Source organism: Sparus aurata, chromosome 2 (genome assembly GCF_900880675.1).
Source record: "Sparus aurata chromosome 2, fSpaAur1.1, whole genome shotgun sequence".
NCBI classification, from domain to species: domain Eukaryota; kingdom Metazoa; phylum Chordata; class Actinopteri; order Spariformes; family Sparidae; genus Sparus; species Sparus aurata.
Window position 1 is genome coordinate 15,238,724 of NC_044188.1, and position 20,413 is coordinate 15,259,136.

Genomic DNA, 20,413 nt, shown 5'->3' on the forward strand with positions numbered 1-20,413 from the left:
TGTATGTATGTGCCTTGGCGGTTCGCTTGTGCGTCTGTGTGTGTGTGCATCTCTGTGAATTTGCAAGTGTGTGTGTGTGTGTGTGTGTGTGTGTGTTGTCTGAAGCAGCCCCAGGGAGGGGCTCTGACATTGAAGACGGGTTAAATCCTGTTTTACATTCAAGTGGCAGGCCCTAGTTCATTAGAGTGAGGATCATTCCTCCTCAAGACCAAAGGAAGCGCATACTAAACAAGAGCAGTTGTTGGGGAGAAAATGCCATTGTACGTGCAAAACCGTATGTACTGTGTGTGTGTGTGTGTGTGTGTGTGTGCATGCTGTGAACGGAGCTGCACCTCTGTTTTCCTCTTTATGTCTTCTTTTTCCTGTGGAGTCTTTATACTGCGAAGTAAAGGTGCGGCTTGTGCAGATGAAATCATTGCGCACTGTTTGTGTCGATGTGGATGTGTGTGTGTGGATGTGTGTGTGTGTGTGTCGTGGCAGCTCTCCTGACTGTCTTTCCACTCAGCCTGTCATTGAGTCACCCATATGCCCTCTCTGTCACCGACTTTGATGGCTTATCTTACCCCCTGAATTGGAGTCGCGCTCCCAGGGGAAATACCTGAGCACATGTAAATGCATTTGAAAGAGTAAAAAAATATGGGTAGGAATAATAGAGTGAGGGATGGAGGGAGACGCGAAGACAGCTGCATCTCCACAACTCCCTCTGTCCTCCATCCTTCCTCTGCAACCTCCACTCTTTGTCATTATTTCCCCCCCAAAAAAATCTCCTCTCAACCAGAAGAAGGCCGATCCGTAGTTAATGCAGTTCTCAAGGCAGATGCTTTGATCCATACGCCTGGCATTTAACACCTGAGCAGATGAGCAAGCTGCTCTCAAAATAAGCAGAGGTTACGGCCCCAGCGCTCAGACTGAAGGTGTAGATGTGTACGTTTGTGAAGATGTATGAGGCAAGACCTGGTTGTGGAGCTGTGGCTGGTGTTGTGGTTCCTCGTAGCAGCTCGGGGGTCTGGGGTAGATGGTGTTTGTCAGTGAGGGCGCGTCTCCTGCCTCTGGGCGCCCTGCCCTTTAGACGCGCCAGGCCTCAGGAGCCTCCTGCATGCCAAACAGACCTGTGCAGTCAGAAGGAGAGAAGAAGCGGGGGAGGAGAGGAGGGGAGGGGAGGAGAAGCGAACGTGAGGAGGAGTCCAGAAAGAAAGAGACTTGAGGGCGAAAGGGTAGAAGAGGATCTGAGGGAGGGAGGAGAGGGGCTCGAGGGGAGGAGGAGGAGGAGGAGGAGGAGGAGGGGGAAGAGGGGGGGTGCTGGTCACACTGCAGCAGCCATCCAGACACACCCTGCATGTGAAACACAACTGCACTGAAACACCCTGGGAATCAGCGGGAGGAGAGGTGGGAGGAGAAGAGGAAGAGAGGGTGACTCTGAGGTGAGTCTCAACAGCAACACAGTGCGTCGATGGCCGCGAGATATCACAGACCTTCGCCCCGGCCCAGTCAGTGATAGTTATCACAGACAAAGCCCCCCCATCACCAACACTCCCACACACACACACACACACACACACACACACACACAACCACATGCTGCTCCGCTCAGTTCATATATTCATACATGCTCGCAGACGAGCGGCTCATTATAAAAATTATGCATGTACAGCATGCGCGCGTGGACAGTTTGTACATCTTCTGACTCCTACAGCTCGGAGAGTTACTACCGACTCTGACAGCACTTACACATTAAAGTGGGCCATGTTTGCATAATCCAAAAAAATATGACAACTTGTTAAGAGGTTTTGGGTTACAGGTGAAGGTTTTTGATTCCTTTATAATTAAGATCCTGGAAGATATTTTGCACATTTTGTCTCAGTTACAGATGAAAGTGTGTTGAGATATTTAATTATGGAGTGTGCGCTCTCTCCTTTATGTCCCCAGCAGAGCCCCGGCTAATGGAGAGGACACTGAGGTCATGTCCTCTGTACTTTGTCTGGGAACTAATCAGTTTCATTTAACTTGAGGGAAATTGTATTCCTTCATTTAAAATGTACTTGTGGTAGGAATTTTATCAGCTAATTCAACCTCAGTCTCCCTACCTTTCCCGTGCACTTCAAGAAGGGTGTGTTTGTAGGACCGTGGCCGGATTAACCAGTTAGGAGGCCTCCTATTGATCCCAACCTCTATGTGCATTATACACATGGTGGGAAGGTCAATTCTGACATGACAGACAAGTCACCCTGCTGATGATTTAATATGTAATGCAAATTTCATATATTTGATGATATTTGATAAAGGAGGAAGGAGGAAGGAGACTGCTAACTGCTTAACAGACAGGAAGTAAGCTTACTAACACTTAATGTTACAGTGGCTTTAACTGCTTCATCAAAGTAATTTAACATATTACATTTGATGACTTTGTGATTAAGTTATGTTATGAACTGGGCGTAGCAGTGCAACACTATTGTCGTACATAAAAAAATCACAGGTTTCTATAACAATTTATCTGATGCATTGTAATTTAAAGTGCTAAGTTTGCACGTGTGTTCGCAACTCAGAGCAGTAATGCTAAGCTAACGCAATCTGAATCACAGACAACAACACCAAGCTGTAACATGCCACCAGCTAAACCTCTGTTGACATGGCCTGACTTGACTTATGATAAAAAATTAGTGAATTACAACTTTTCTATCACAACCAAACATCAAGCCAAGCAAACACACATAGACTATAACTTAGCAAGCTAGCTAATATTACTTACTACTCAAGAGGAACACGTCCAGCTCGGAATTTATTGGCGCCGTCTTCAGCCAGCCTGAGTTTTTACTTTTGCCTCTCATTGTTTCTTTTTCTCCTCAGCTTCCTCCGTCATGTCGTCTTCAGTCTCTTAGCCTCGATGTCTGTAGAGGCTGCTGGGCAGTTTGCTAGGCAGCCAGCACAGCTAACTTATGGCTAGTTTCAGAAACATGCTCCTTTCAGGAAACTCTGTAAATCACAGAGTGAAGGCAGTTGGAGGGCATCAGAGGGAAAACCAGAGGTCCTTTCTTTTCATAAAGTAAGAAAAGGAATGTGTTTATAGTTAGTTATATTCTACATCCAAGCTTTTTACTGAAATGTTTGTTTTTAATTACATGTAACTCCCCAACACTGATAATACAGTGTAGGTTGTCTCCACACCCCCATCATGTCAAGGCCAAAGTGATGCTGGAAAAATTCTACACAAGTTTTATGGTTCAGTTTGTTAAAAAAGCATTGAAACATGCATTTATTGAAGAATATGCACCATGTTAGAATGATTTAAAAATAGTAAGATCAGGTCATTATTCAGGACTCTATGCAGTTGTATTTTAGGGGCCAAAGTTCCTCGACAATTTGGATTTAATCTAACTACCAAAAAACACAAAGGTCTACTTAAGATGAACCTTTTGGCTGCCTCACCATTTAAAATTAAGCAGATGTGACACCTGAAGAAGTACAGAAATCTAAAACTTCTCTTGAAAATGTTGACAGTAGATGAAGAGTTATAAAATATGAGTATTTTTCTCTTTCTGGTATCGTTTTGGAGGGTCCAGGAATGGTGATCCCAGGTTTGCAACCAAAAAAAAACAAGAAACAAACAACACACACTGAAGTCTGGACAGATTTCTTCTCGCTTTATTACTGTATGTACAGTAGGATGCATTGAAAGTGGTGCAAACACAAATAAGAGCAAACAATAGTGAACCCATTATTGTGAACAAACTCAATATTGTCAACACTATCACTATGACTATTTTTTACACCCGTTAAGACAGCATTTGTAGTGATCACAAAATCAAAGTGACATTCACTCAAAAGGTAAAAACGGTTTGTGGTTTACATTTAAGTACTGTACATGTATATCAACAATACACAGCAAAATATACAACCACAGAAAAAAGCTTTGAAAAATACTCTTTGTTTCCAAAAGTCTAATGAGACAAAAACTGACAAAAGTGCTATTGGCTTTACAAAACAAAATTAAAATAAAATCCTTCACAGGGTTACTTCAACCTCTGTAAAAAATATATTCTAAGCCCACAATGATCTGTGACTGGCTTGTTTTATTTTCCAAGACTTAAATGAAAACTTCAAGTATTTCAATCCCAGTTAATTAATGATAAAATAAACAGCATCCAACAGTCGGCAGCGAAACACCACAGAAATGACCCCAAAAATGAAAAATTATTGCATACAGTGCAGTGAAAAGTATAACTGAACAAATATGATGCTTTCAGTGTGTCTATGAATGTGAGGATGTAAAAAAAATGTATATAAAAATCAATAAAGTTTTCTGGCTGACTGATAATGTAAGTAAAGCAGCTTTGAAATTGTCTTATTATAAGAAATCTTAGGAAAGAAATGTGTGTGGTGAATGAGGTCAAACTACCAAGATTTCAGCATTTTCTGACTGCTTTTCCGAAAAAGTCTAAAAGCTTTTTCCACTTTCACAATAATCTTTACATCGATCACACACACACACACAAACACACTCACACACATACACATACACACACACACGAGGGGAAACCCTGAATCAAAGCAACACACACACTTTCCCGCTCTCCATTCAGCATCTACTTCGTTCCCTTGCCGTCATTGTCCTCACTGTCATGATGTCTGCTGTCGTGGGAGCCGCGGTAGCCCCGGTGCTCGCGCCTCTCGCGGCACTCCCGGCACTCCTCCTCATCCTCTCCCTCCTCGTCCTCGTGGATGATTTCCACCTCCAGCCGGCCGATGTACAGAGATACCGCGCACAGCCAGAAGAGGGCGACGCTGCCCACGGCTGCGCTCTGGAGCAGCAGAGCCGGCACAGACATCAGCATCATCCTCCGCAAGGCGAAGAGGCTGCCGATGTACGAGGCGCCGCCGAACGACACGCACACGCCTCCCAGGATGAAGAAGGCTGAGGGGAAAACAGATTGATGATGTTATTGTAGAAATCCTATTAATTTTTCTCACAGCTCACTGCAATTACATCTGGGATAGAGGCATGTTGGGTGAAAAGATAAAAAAGAATAAAACAGATGTCTTCACTCGTGTGCCCTTGACTGATCTTCAAAACAGGTAAAACGTGTAAGAAATAAAGTAACACATTTATTCTGACATCAATAATGTTGACCTCATTTAAAGCCATGGCTGGTAAGTTTTGTTTTTTATGGTTGTTTACACATTAATGCGCATCAAAGTCAATGAGTATTTAATGATTTAATGAAGGTCTCGCTTAATAAAACATTCAAACGCTCAAAAGTGGTATTTCAGGCGGCCATGACACCTCTTACAACTAGATATCAAAGATCTCAGCTCCTTATTTACTCATTATGATTTGAGTCAATCGCAGAAATCCTTGTGAAAGTATTCATTATAAAACTGCTGAATCAAAAAGTTAAATCGACCACAAGGTTACGTTAGAAAAGCGATTGACTTCAGGACAAAAAGTGCTGAGGCGTATTGACAGGCTTATAGTTTAAATAGAATTCTAGTCATTGATTTTCACAATCATTATATTATTTCTCTTAAATCCAGCCATTTTAAAGAATTCAGGACCGCGCCGACTCCTTGATACTAAACTTGAAACACAAGCTTCTTTTTGTTAATGCGCAACCCAAAGCTTAAGCTACCAGTGTGCTGGTTTGATCGTACCATATCCTGCCTCTCGCCCCACTTCACTCTGGACAAACGCGATGACTCCGATGCCGGTCGCCAGCAGACCGTTCCTGAACCACGAGAGGAATCCTGCAAGACAGTCACATTCCACATTCATAACTAAAATGTATGTATATGAATTAACATAACTTTATACACAGCAACTTTAGGCAACGTTGAGAGCAGAAAATGAAATTTTCTTTATGTCTTGTCTATGCGTCTTTTCAACATTTCACTACGTCGAAGAGGCATCCGTACAGGGTTCAAAATCAAAGTTGTTAAATGTTATTTTAGACGTCTTTTCAACTTCATTTCCAGATGTCTAGAGAATGTGTTGTTGTTCAAAACTGTTGTAATGGCCAAATCTTACTTCATGTAGCAAAAGCTGCAGGGAGAATTCAAACCCTGAGCCTAAACCTCAGTTGCCTGCATGAGGAATGTACTTTACCAGGAGAGCTATTCATCAGCATGTTTGGTCATCCAACCTTGAAATATCAGCCTCCCTGATGAAGGCCGATGAAAACTTTCGATGTCACTGTAGCAGTATTTATAACAAAACCTTCAGTGAAAAGTTAGGGCCATCTGTTATCTTGTATAATTCTCTTCTTTGTGGTCTACTATAAAGTATATGTGACGAGTGTATAACAGTCAATTAAAGGCCTTGTAAAGCTACACAGGTGTAATGTGCGGTCCGGTTGTTAACTGGGTGGAGTTTAACTACTTCACCAATCTCTATGAGCTGATAAAAACAAAGCCGATGCGATATAGCCTTTGTCGGTGTAAGTTGTCCCACCTTTAAAGTTCAACAAAACTTGCAGGAAAACGAGTTTATTATAGCCACTGACTTGGTGTCCCGGCTGCACTATTTATTCCCCATGTTCTTATGCTGCCTGCTTAACACTACACCCACTCCACACTTCTCATCCCTACTGCCGAGTCCAGAGAGTCACCACCCATCACTGTGACGGACTAAAACCCTGTCAAGTCCAGAAACTGTTCGATCATTCTTTCCACTACATGATTTATTCTCATCTCTCGCTACCTGATGGTCACTGAATGTTAGATGGGCCCTAAAGTTTTGGCTGAGTGTTTACAAATTGTAAAAGCAAAAATCACTAAATTTCAAGCAAACTGCAGTTAAGATCCAGCACCATCTGTCATGTGAGTTGCATGTTATGCACAATGGCTAAACACAATTCCTTGTTAATAACATCAGTTCAATACTTACTTACTATTACATAATACTGCTTATTTTTTTGCCTTCAACGTAGGGAAAACTATGCAATTTCACACGTGTGTTGTTATGACATTGTTGTTAAACAGTAAATGTCTAATTCAGTGCCTTACATCCCATGTTTCGAGTTAGAATCCAAGCTTTGTGGGGGAAGTCTAAAAGTAACCATAACGCTAACAAACATGACAGACAGATGCATACAAACATAGCAGAAAGGACGCGTTCTGACAGAGAGAGAGAATACATCTACATCACTAGGACAAATAGATATAACATTTCTTACACAAAGAAAGACATGTCTTCATGTATAAAGTCTGCCGAATTAACAATTTGGCCCAAGTAGTCACAAATATGTTGTGGACTTTTCCTAAAGTTTATATTATTTTGCCTGACGCATTTAATGTCTCAAACTTTTTTTTTTAAAAGTAGTCTTGGGGACTTTCTCCACTTTCTTCTTTCTCTGAACTAGTAGAATATGGTAATTTCTGTTAACTGCATTTGTAAGATTTTACATGTTCACCATCAATAGTTTACATTATTTAATACATGTTGTGCAAATTGTGAAATCTGTTCAAACAGTGTGTTCAAGCATCTTCAGACACCGACGCAGACAGGGCTAACTGACACTTTTTACTAGGAAAGAAACATCTTAATGTATTATGTGTAATGCCGAATTTACACGAAGGAAGAAACGATTTAGAATTTACTGTAGCCGTTTCACAAAGTTCGTTAAATTTCTCCTCATGGTGCAGCAGCTCTTAAAATCACGTGATTTGTAAAGGAGTCTGGGGTACTGCCCTTACTTGTGACTTCATTACATGATCCATGTCAATGACTTTCAGCCCTGTTAAAACCCAAACCTCAAGACATGTTTCCTCTCTGGCTGCACCAACACAATGATGTCAAAGCAGGCCCTTCTAACAGCTGTCACAGGTAAATCACCTGCTGCATTATCACTAAATATGCCCACAAAGGAGACAGACTTTGACTTGTGATCCCATTGAAGGGCTGATCTGTTTATGTTGCAAGAATGACACAGCTACAAGACAACTGCTGGACACAGACCAACTTTGATCTAATAGACTGAAGGTGTGAGACAACACATGTCACGTTACCTGTCTCATGAGACTTTCTCAGCATCTGAAAAAACATGGAAGAAGAAAAGTATTACAAACATCTTCTACTGTTAGAATCGTGTGTATGTGGTTTCGAAAGGAGACACGTTTTTTGTTTTTAAAAGTCTCCATATTTTTATATATCCCTGCCGGGCTGAACCCACCAGAGCGTCCGCCTTGTCCAGGTCTGAGAGCTGGTACTGCTGCTCCGGCCCCCGGCTCTTCCCCCACGGTCCCTTCTCCACGACCCGCAGCCGCGACGAGCCGTGCAGCCTCTTCAGCGGCGCTCCGGCGCACCGAGGCCGGGCCGGCTTCACTATCCGGGCGAAGTGGGACGCGGCCGGCGGCAGCTGCCTTCTCAGGAACAAACTCAGGAAAGCCATCACATCACGAGTCGGTCCCGAGTGGCTAAAAAACACGAGCTAAGAGCGAAAAAGCACAACACGACCTCCGCATGCCCTGTGAACTCTCACCTGGTCGACGACAACCCGGAAGTGAGATCTGTGAAGCCGCATGACGCAGTGAAAAGTTGAACAGCGCCATCACGCGACGGTCAATGTATAAACACAGGATTGTTTTTGTTTTTAGATATAGAGAAAACCCCTCAGTGAGATTATTTAAAATCACAGTTGATTTTTATGTATGTTTGGTTTTTTTGTAGCGTCATTCGCTTTAAATATAGACTAAATAACCTGCAATTACAGGTTCCCTGCTGCACGGTGGCGCCAAATCACAAGGCTATGACATTCCCATGTATTTATTTATTTATTTTACCGTAATCTTAAAAAAAAAAAAAAAAAAAACGGGAAAAGTAAATGAAATATGTTTCACTTGATAATATACTTAGAACAACAGAGGCAAAACAAGGAATATAATAAAATATGATGATGATGATAATAACATTAATAATGATGATAATAATAATTAACTTCATATACATTACTCCTTTCATAGCACAGTTCAAAACACAGCAACAACGTGCTTTTCAAGTCCGAATGAATCACAAAACAGATAAGATAATACACGTGGGAGAGTGAAACATGCAATAATAAAGCAGATAAAATCACAGAAATGCGAGTATTAAGTAAGTAAGTCTGATTTTCATCTTGCCATAAAAAATAACATATGAACAATACAATTAAAAAACATTTGATTCAAAATAAACAGGTAGCATCTTTTGTTTACACGTTTTTATGTTTCATTCACACATTTTTCTTAGAGATATTCTGGAATAAATTGAGAAATCGTGGAAATCTTCCACACCAAACTATGTGCATGATGTTACACATTTAACACAATTAGACTAATAAATGGGCTTTGTTCATTTCTAGCTGACTCTGATGTCTGATGTGATACTCCAGCTGTGGGTGTAAAACCAAATGTAGCTACTGGTAGTATGGAAAGCAAAGTGCTTTCACTACAGACAGTTAATGCCTGTCATGATGTATAACTTTGGTGACTTAGAGAGGAACTAAATCTAGAAAAGAACATGATTTAGCCTACGTCAGCATGAATATCAACTAGAAAACATCTGATGTTATAAACACACTGACAGCGACACTGTTTAAGCCCGTGTGCAGACACACTGGACCTGTGTGGATGTGTGTGAGGTTGAGGGTTGAGGATGAGTGGACGGCCTTTTCCTGAGGGCCTTTTGTCTTTTTCTTCCCGCTGGGACCCACAAAGACCACGCCTGTCATACCTGATTGTTCAGCGTGAGGAGCACAGAGAGCTGCACTGAAGTCTCACGTGGGAGTATGTATTTGTGTGTGTGTGTGTGCGCGCACGCGTCAATGTGTGTTGACAGTGAGGTCTTTTACAGAAGGCCAAATCTTTGATGTGATGCGCAGCTGACCCTGTGGTCGCTCTCATGCTACTGTCCCCAACACAATAGGAGACTGATGTTTGTATACACACACACACACACACACACACACACACACACGCACACGCGCACACACACACACACACACACACACACACACACGCATGCATGGACTCACACAGCAGCCATAGAGCTTATAGCAGTATGATTATTTTTCATACATCAGTATAATCCTGAAAACGTCAAACTCAGTAATAGACTCTCATATTCATATATTTATTTCTTTATATGTGCCTCTTAAATTGTGATGCAGACCCATAAATGCAAATCTGTTGTAATAAATTACATATTTTAACATTTGTACATGTCCATCCAAGGATGTTACAAGTATGACAAGGGTCCTCACACAAGGGAGGTTAAACAAAGGATTTGTGACGTTTATTTTTATTCCACAAAAAATCTAAAAAAGAAAATGTGTTTCATCAGAGATCTCTCATTTGTTTGCTTCTTTTTTTAATATGTCCAAAGTATTTGTTTTTATCATATTGTGGTGATAAGATTACTGTAATACACACACACCCAAGCATGCACACACACGCACACATACACAGGTTCAGTGGGTGTGATCCAGGCTTCCCAGGATGCTGTCCGGGACAATTTCCTGATAAAGTAAAGGCCTCTGTAGGCGTGTGTGTGTGTGTGTGTGTGAAGGGTGGAGGAGAATATTAAATGTGAACATGTGGCAGTCTTGGTTCAACCTGCATCCTAAACAACCTTTAAACAATATATTATTCTGCGTAGTCATGCGCCCACTCGAGTGTGTCTACAGTTCATGCACGCAAAGATAAAAAGATGCCAGAGACTTTAACTTGACTTTGTTCAGTGTGTTTAGACACGATGTTCTGAATGCACACAGTAAATCAGGTGGTTGTATTTCATGCATCTGGACAGCGTGCCAGTGTTTCGAGGGATTGGCATATTCTCAGTCCTCGTGGACTTGGAGTTCTGTCATGAACTCACTGTCCCATTTCTACCCTTTGATGAACAGACAAGTGTCCACATAAAGGGCTGAATGACAGTGGTGGGTTCAGACAAGTTGTTTCTATATGTGCTTTGCATTTGTGCAATGAAAAAAAAAAAGAAAGAAAGAGAGTAGGTGCAACAGCTTCAAAAGAGTACTTTAGCCGGTAACCTACAAATGCATTAGGTATTTTCTGAATCACTTTCAAGGCAGTATAAAAAGGTTTGCTTAAACCTAGAGGATATAAAAAAATATTGACTGAACACTTGGAACATCACAAGCTGAAACACAGAAGAGGAAATAAGGATGTCCGTGGCGGAGGTGGGAAGTAACAAATACTTAACTGTACTTTCAGATATCTGTACTTCAACTAAGTGTACATTTTTTTTCTTTTCCTCCCCACACATGTTGTCACAAATATCTGTACATTTTCCAGACAGTCTCATCCCTTTAGTTTGAATGCATTTGAGCTGAATTATAGTTTTTTTTAATTTTTCATGTTGCTTCATTGCGCGCCTTTACAAGACTGATTTAATCATATCACTGCATATCACGCACAGCAAACGGAGCAAGACGAAACGACGTAAAAGACGTAACAAGATGGGCACAGATAGAGAGGGAGACTTGAGGCCAACTCGCGAAAAATGTTGGTATTTGACATTCTGGGAATGAGATTTTGCAATCAACTATCTTTTTTGTGCATTTAGGAAAAGCTCAGATAAATCTTACTGATTTTACTTTTATGTTTAATAGTCTTTGAATTCTATTAATATGATGTGGACTTCAATTGTAGCTTACTCTTTTAAAACTGGTCCAGCATTTTTTTTTTTTGTGAATTCACACATGTGGTGGCAGCTAGCTGTGGTATGAAACTGAAAAGAAATAGTGCAATTGTGATGTATCAACATAGTAAATAGCAAAGTGAAAGCCTACAAAATTCTTCAAATAGGACCTGAAATAAGGTAATTAGAGTATACACATTCACAATGTAATGTACATGAACATATTGTAAATGAACAACGTGCAATAAGTTAGAAAAAAGGGCACCGATTAAACACTGTTAACTGTAGAAATGCACTTATTTCAATTAAAGTGCATAATGATGCTTCAATGACTAAAGTAAAACAGATGTTGGTGCATATGGTGTATTGCACAGCATACAAACAGATGTTGGAATCACATCTTATTGCTATACAGACTCTTTTATAGATCAGTGCTTGCATGGTCGTCCGATTCAAGGACCAACTGTGTTTCACGCTCACTTTTGATGCCGTAATGAAGTGCAGCGTGGACAGAACGGTTTAGCCATTTTAACTGCAGACAGAAAAGTCCTCTTTATATCTCTGTGAGCTATTTTAAGGAAGGCTAGCGGCACAGTTGATCCTCAAATTCCCCTGCCTTACCACTTCACTAGCCCGTACCACTGTCTGTCCTCGCCTGCTATCACTCACTTTCATTCCCCTCTGCTCTCATTTCCTCAGTTTTAGTCTCTGAACCCTCTTCCCCCTGAGTCACTCCTTATAGTGCAGGTCTGGATGACTGGTCTCCACCATCATGATGGGTTTTTTGGTATTTTCCGTCTGATTTTATTTCCCTTATTGATTTTCAGGCAGAGCTTCTATTACTCAAATCTCCATCTGAGATTTTTGTGTTTTGCAAATCCGTCTCTCTGACATTTATTTGATTTTTGATGCCATCCCATTACCCGATTCTTTCTTTTCTTTTTTTTTTTTTGTTTAGAAATCTCGCTGCAGCTCTCTGAATCTCTGCATTTTTCAGGATATGTCCACCATTAACCTTTTACCCAAATCTCTCTTCTCTGCCAAAACCTGGTCTTTATGAATAATTAAGAAAAACAAATAGTCCATGATACCCAAGTGCTGCTGTCTATTTTTAAAGTGGTCATCTGACTGGCATGATGGTCGTCATTTGTGTTGTCATGCATCCAGCAGCAGCAGTACCAGCATTCAAATTTTTATTCTCGCCGACACATGTTAAATGTGATATTAGTTTCATGAGCAAACATACATTAAAAACAGATTGTTGAATGTTTCAAGCTGCACTGGCCTTTAGAAAAATCTGACAGCTCAGCAAAAGTTAGCCATTCTGCTTATGGGGCCTCAACCATCCGTTAACTCTTTGTTATCCTCTCTGCTTGATTCCTGTGGCGTCAACAGAAAAGAGGAAAGAGAGACTGATAGAGAGGAGGAGGAGGAGGAGGAGGAGGAGGAGGAGGAGGAGATGTGTATACGTGCAGAGCAGCACTAGTCTGTGTTGCACAGTCGGGGGGATTCCAGCCAGCTGCGTTGGGAGCGCTGACCTTGGCAAAGAGTACACTGTTTTTCAGTCCCCGGGACAAACAAGTGTTGGATAGAAGTGTCAGCAGACAAATGATTTACTGAGATGAGTTAAAGGAGAGACGCTACTGCTTGATAAGTCAGTGAGGAGCATGAAACATGGTTTTAAAACGAGTTAAAACCATTTTAAGACACAGCTTTATATAAGTAAATTTACTTACATTAAGTTTGTGGTACTTGTCTTTTCTTTTCATGCCACTATCCACTTTTAATTCACTACATTAGAGTGAAATAACGTATGTTTTAATTTACTGCATGTATCTGATCACTTTAGTTATTTTACAAATTGAGAAAACAAATGAAGAACTGGTGAAATATTGTGTTTTTTTAATCAGTTAAAGGATACTTCCACCAAAGTTTGTTTACAGATCTTGGGAAGTTAAACAAGTAGAATAAAGCCTTTTATGGCTCCAGAGGAAGCCACATGTTATCTGTTAAACTAACTAAGTGATGTCACGTAGTGGCTGAGTTGCAATGTGGGTAATGAAGGTTTTGAAATGCAGTTCGCTGGGCCAGCACTGCACTCCTATGTAAGTGTTGGACATTGCCTTTTTTATACAATGCATCATTCCTCTTTTCAAAACCTGACATCTATATTACCCAGAATGCAGGGGCATCACTGGAGGCATGTTATGAAATCTATTAAAAAATGTTCAGATATGAAGTAGTGCTCAAAATCTGAAAGCATACTTTAACGTTTAAAATTAGTGGAGTTACCCTTTAAACTACAAGAAAATTAATCTGCAACTATGACGATAACAGATTTAGTCATTTTATAAGCAAAGGTGTGAAACATTTCAAAGTTCCAGTTTCTCAAATGTGAAGTTTTGCTGCTTTTCCTGTAAATTATATAAATGTATTCCTAATAATAATGATACATTTTGGATGGACTATTGGTTGGACAAAACAAACATTGTGAAGGATATTACTATGGACTCCAAAAAAGTTGAGCTCCACCTCAGCTAACCAAAAAAGTGAATTCCTGCATTTACATGAATGCACTACGGTATTTGGGCACTTTTACCTTTGATAGTTTAAGTACATTTTCCTGATTATACTTGAGGTAACATTTTCAACACCAAACTGTAACTGAGTATTTCTCCCGTGCAGTATTAGTACTTGTACTTGATAAAGAGATTGCTAAGTAAAGGGTCTGCATCCCTTTCCACTCCTAAAACACAAGTATACCACTTTATATACATTATGTGACAATGTCGTACTTCATTACATAAACTGTGCATTGTAAGTTATTTTGAGGGAAAGTATCATGATGTACCAGCACTACAGGATACAGGATGGGAAGCTGTCTGGGTTATTTAATATTGCAGGTGTGTGAAAGCGTGTGTTTCCAGGCTTGTTTTTTCCTTTAATTATAGTACGCTTTCCTTTTGATCTCCTGGTACGTGGCAGCGCTGATTTATTTTTGAGGCCACTTTGTTTTCATCAGACATTGTTGTGGCCTACGTCTCCGGCTAATGGTTTGCACATGTGTGTTTGCTTGTATGTGTGTTAAATCACCACCTACTGTATGTCTGTTGTAATCAAGTCAGCAGTAAGGTCTGTGCCAGTCGTTTATTCTGTGGGCTGTTCAAACACAGCATTGGGCAATGCAGGAATTTGGTAGAAATTCTCCGCCAAATGATGACTCATCGCTCGCCGGTTACTTGGAAGTGGCAAACTTGGAGTGGTTGTGTTATTTCCTGTCAACTGCGTGGGCACGGACTGTGTTACATCAATGATGAATTCATTCTGCCAAAGACTGGTGGTAAGAATTTCCTTCGTCTCTCTAAGCACACTACCTTTCATTATTTCATTACACTTAATAAGGGTCAACCTTTGGCCAACGGCGTTCTGGAGGAAAAGCTGTCTCTCTGAGTCAATCTAATCTTCCTGGTCACATCTTGTTTTTCCAAGTAAACGTCAATAAAAATGTGTCACATCTCCGTATCAGCAACAATAAAACTTACAGAACATGCTGCAGACCCAGATGAGCTCAATTACCAATAAAACGGCAATGGGATGAGCTTTGACCTTTTACTCTGGATTGAATTGCATTCATCAAGGTTACCTGATGTAATCATTTTGCAGATGTTGTGCAATGATTAACAGAAGCATCATCTACTGACCAGATGAAACATTTCCCAGACAAGTTCCCATTTCTCTGACGCCATACAGTCTTCATGTAAAATATTTGTTCCTGTTTCTTGCACCCACAAGCCAAATAGACAACAATTTATACAGCATTACAGTTTGTTCATGACCGGTGAGTCATTGTTTTTTTTTAACTCGTGGTGAAAAACACTTTAAACTTTGACTGAGTTGGTCAGCCTATTGGTCAGCCTATTTCATTCTCGATTTCAATAGGGCAGCATCATCGGTTGCAGACCGAAAATCCCTCTGCAATCAAGTCAAAAAGGCAAAACCCTTACCAAGGAGCCAGTTAACATGACAGCAGAATATGAATAGCTCAAAGCATGGCTCATATTGAAGCTTGTTCGCCTGCTGAATCATAGTTTGGGTAAGCTAAATTACATTAATACAAGGAACAGCTGGAATCACGTCCTGCTGCTTTGTTTGTATTGCCGTAGTTATGATACTTCAATTACTAGCAGGCCAGTGTCTTTCCGTGGCAACACTGCTGTGGACGCGTTGTGCCAGAAGTCACAAGTTAACACGGTCACTTGTTAATCAGAGACATCAGCAGCGCAGTAGTGCCCTGTAATCTACGTGAGTGAGGCTTCACTAACATGCTGAATGGGAAGGCGCCACTAGAAACTGTTTGTAAAAGGGCTGGAAGTTGATTGGACAAACTAACTGTCTATTACCGTATATATCACAGGCTAATTTCCACCAGCACTAACAAGCAGCAGAGCTAGTTTGTTATTCAAACTCTTGCCGAATTGAGAAAAAACCTTGTGTGCCGGTCTTTGTTCAGTTTTCAATTAAATACACCTCTAGTTCTGATATATAGCAATTCAAATCAAATCAATTTGACTTATAAAGCCCAAAATCGCAGTACATTGCCCCAAAGTCCTAACCTCTTGAGGAACCCCCATTGTGGTTTTCAAATAACTGTCGTTTCTGTTATTGGCTGTCGCACCTAAACCAAACACAGTCAAAAAATAAAATTATATAAAATATTGTTTGTCAGTATAAAATATATTTTAAAGTTTTCAATATAACTGATAAAAACATTTCTAAAAAAAAAATGTCTATCTATATAAACTACACAGTAACAGTGACGTTAGTAGGGTGGTCTCGTCGAACACTCACCAAAACCTGTAACTTAAACCTTGTAGAGCTGATGAACGACCCTTTCGCATCACTGCTGTTGTCAAGTTGGACAGATTTATTGTGATTTTCATCTTTTTTAGTACCTTATCTGTGCCAGGTTGGCAGCCATATTGGTGTTGGTGATGTGTGCTAAGTGAAATTATGAAGTTCACTGAGCGGTTTAACACAAAACTGGAGGATATTTTGAATACAAAAAAATATTTTAAATTGACAAACATCATGAGTGTAATTCATGGCATAGTCTCTCCCCATTGACCAATGTAGAAATTATTTTCTGAAATAAGGTCCAATGAGGTCCACTGGACGCGGCGTGATTTTGGCACTCTATAAAAGGGTCAGTGCATCAAATTAGTAGATATTAGATACGTATATAGTTGCCAGGTCAGAGTGAAATCTGTCTGACTGTGAGGGGGACTGAAACATGAGCTGGCAGATATGTCTGGTTACTTTCAAATGTATTCTATTAGACAAGATGTTACAGGACTACAAATCTTCACTGGATGATTTTACACAACCACGTGTCCGTGGTACATCTACTGAGCTCTGCTCTGATGTTTATAGCTGTAAATACAGCCTCATATGAATATTCCCTTGCTGTTATATTATCTAGTTATTATGAAGAGAACAGGGTCTTTTCACCTACACAGATACAACCCTCTGAAGGACAATTAAACCTAGAACTATATTTTGATCTTTTGGAATGTGAAGTGTCTTTTGCTCAGTTGAGTTTAATGACTCAGGAAGTGTGTGGTCAGACACAATCGATCCAAATCCTGATGGGTCCTTTTATAAACCTCAACTTGTTTAACCTTATCTTCTCTTCAGCTTCACTACTAATCCGTGTTGTTTAATAATAGAATTGTTATAGTGCATGATTTCGTGCTGAGATTTAGTTAAGAAGACACCACTGACACCACTTTCAGGGTTGGACAGCAAATATGAAGCTGCAGCTGGCAACGGGTTTGGTTAGCTTAGCTTATCTTAACTTAGCGCAAAGACTGGAAACACGGGGAAACAGTTAGCCTGGTTGTGTCAAAAGGAAACAAAAATCTGCCTACTAGCACCTCTGAAGCTCTCTAGTTGTCGACATTTTCTCAAATAAATAATCTGAACAAAAACTGAAGTGTAAAATTGACAATCTTTGAAGTCCCACTGGTTTCCTGCTGCCATAACAGTAACGAAAAGACGTCGGAGCAGACAAGACAGTTGCATCAAGCTTATGTATCTAACTCAATTAACTTGTATGCACTACACATTGTTATGCATATACTGTATATATCCCAATGTGTACAGTGTAAATCCCAGTGAATGCTATGTTTATGGTCTGTTATGTGCTCCTGAGCCTCACTGCTTATGCTAAAGACGATGACCTCTAAATCTGTATTTTAATTAACGTGCCAGTGTGTGTGTATTTGTATACGCATTTGCATTAACAGCATACTTGAATGCATAGCAGATGATGCATGGGAAGGTGCCAGGACTACATATGGCTGCTCTCCAGGTTCATGCATAGGTTGAGACCGGTTGCTGCACTGGAAGCAACAGATGGATGTGGCACGCCAGTGTTGTGTCAATACACTCTGCCCCTAATCCCTCAGGGTGAGGCGCTAATCCAGCACCCTAACCCCAGGCCTGGCTTTGTAACAGCACATGACCTCACTTCCTCCTGCTTTACAAATATGTAGGTGGACAATAATGTCAAATTTAAGCAGAGTTAATCGGGCAGATGGTTAAGTGCTGAGGGTGGTTCAGCAGCGTCAAAACTCACTCACTACCAACACTGTTGTAAATGACGACAAACTATACAACAGCTGACTGTTATTGTCCTGTTATGAATACATCCTGTAGTGAAAATGACCCAATTTATCATGAGACAACAGACATTTGTCCACTGTGAGCAATATTACTCAACTACCAAGGTAGTTATCTTTTAAATATGTTGGTTGTTTTAGGCCATCGTGTGCAATGCTGTAAATAAATGATGTCTGGTGTATTGCAATATTGAATTAAGAGGTTTTCTGCTTCATAACACTTTAATGTAAAATAAATAATACTGTTAGTCCATATTTTGTTCTATTTAATAGTTAGGTAGTTTAACAAACAACAAAACTGACAAAAAAATGTTACATAGAAACCAGAGAAGAGTAAAACTTTCATGTCCCTGTTGGGCAATTTGCTTTAAAGACAGTAGTCAAACACAAATTCATAACACATCAACCACACACACCAGACAAGATCCACATCACTTACTCCATCACAATAGATCATGGAGGTTGTGGTTTGTTTAAAAAGTCAATAGCCAATGGAATAAAAGATAATCTGTATCAGTTCTTGCTGCCCTTAGGAAGACTAAACGGCTGCCCTGATGGAAGCATCTGGAGCTCAATGTGTAAAAGATGCGGACGGTCCAAACTCAGACACAGACAGACTCAGACCACCTCACCAGCAAACCAGAGAAAAAGAAAGAACAGACTCAATAAAAGCAGCACCAGTGTGATTTCCACGTTAAAAGTTTGCAGCCCCGGTTATACTAAAATTCTGGTTAAAACAATCTGGAGGGCAGTATGTCATGTTTTATCTACCATAGAAAAATCCATGAAGGAAGTTTCACATCATGTTTTTGAACCGGAGGTTCAAACAGTTGTTTGTCCCCTGAGTCAACAAGTAGGTGGTTGGTTGGTTTGTCAACAGTATTACACAAAGACTCCTGAACAGATTTCCATGAAACGTAGATAGAGGATGAGTCTCAGCCTTGAACAGACCCTGTTGACCTTTGGTGTGGATCTGGAAAAAGGGACATACCCAAATATTTTTTTTTTACCACTTTCCGTTTCTGACATTTTTGTACATTTCTAAGGGATAATCCATGAATATAAATGGAAAAAGAATCAGGGGTATTTAGGTGGCTGGTATCTATAAGAGAGCACAATTTAATGCATATCCAAATAAAAATCTGGATCTAGTGGATTTGAATATATTCATTTTGAAATTTGGACAGCTGGTTTCCACATGGGGCCTTATTTTGGAAAAACTTTGTATAGTGAATGGAGAGACACAAATCATTTTTTGATCCCACTTGAATGGTACCATGAGTTACACATATAATGTTTGACAATTCGAAAGCTAATTTCCCAGCTCGCAGTTTGTCATAAGACTCATGACAAATATAAAACGGTGAAAATACGTAAGTAACATTTACAGCTCTTTATTTTGCCAACAATCTGACAGCAAACTGGGAAGAGACATCGGGCGATGGCGGGACTCACCCTGGATAAATTGCCAGGTTTCATTAATAACAATCAGTGAAGGTTCCTTTTGCATCAAGTGCCTTTCTTGCGAGCTAACATGTGCACCACCAGCACCTCGACTCTGTTTGTGACCTGGGTCGACCCTCCTGCTTTATCTCAAAATGGCTGCTGTGGAAAAAGGTCTACTAGCTCTGCATGCACAAGGAAAGGACAGCAAGTTTTATTCAAGTAACGAAAACTTTGATGAAAAAGTAACTAAACCTTGATTTTATTTTTACATATAAAATATGAATATGTTATCAAATATACATGTGTGGTCTTAACTTTTATAATAAGATATAAAATTTGCTCAATGTATATATATATTGTGTATATTATATCATAAACTATGTATGTATATGTGTATGTGTGCTAGTACATGTATGTACGTAGATGAATAAGCATGTAGGTATGTATATAGAACATATGTTTATATGCATATATGGCTGTGTATGTAAATATATTCATATATAACATATGATTTATTAATTGTATATAGTATATGGAATTATATTACTTAAATTGGAGTCTAAATACTGCACTGTAAATACTGCACCTCTCGCACTTTATGTTCCACTTAGCTTTATACCTCAGTATTTTATTCAATTTCATTCTATTTTACTTTACTACC

At 40.0% G+C, this 20,413-nt stretch overlaps 1 protein-coding gene across 1 annotated transcript; it reads right to left on the reverse strand.

Moving 5' to 3' along the window:
• Positions 1 to 3,617: 3,617 nt before the first annotated feature.
• tmem160 (transmembrane protein 160) lies at positions 3,618 to 8,499 on the reverse strand. Its single transcript, XM_030407488.1, has 4 exons — positions 8,163 to 8,499; positions 7,999 to 8,023; positions 5,647 to 5,739; positions 3,618 to 4,909 (listed from the first exon to the last, which is right to left on the reverse strand). The coding sequence occupies exons 1-4, from the start codon at positions 8,379 to 8,381 to the stop codon at positions 4,581 to 4,583; spliced, it is 666 nt and encodes a 221-aa protein (XP_030263348.1). The 5' UTR covers positions 8,382 to 8,499; the 3' UTR covers positions 3,618 to 4,580.
• Positions 8,500 to 20,413: the final 11,914 nt, after the last annotated feature.

What these genes read in the sequence shown, in the direction of transcription:
- tmem160 (XM_030407488.1), bottom strand. Translation starts at nt 8,381, where the DNA reads ATGGCTTTCCTGAGTTTGTTCCTGAGAAGGCAGCTGCCGCCGGCCGCG. An exon ending in GAGAAAGTCTCATGAGACAG is followed by an intron (nt 5,740 to 7,998) that starts GTAACGTGACAT and finishes ACTGTCTTGCAG; the next exon opens with GATTCCTCTCGTGGTTCAGG. An exon ending in GGGGCGAGAGGCAGGATATG is followed by an intron (nt 4,910 to 5,646) that starts GTACGATCAAAC and finishes TTTTCCCCTCAG; the next exon opens with CCTTCTTCATCCTGGGAGGC.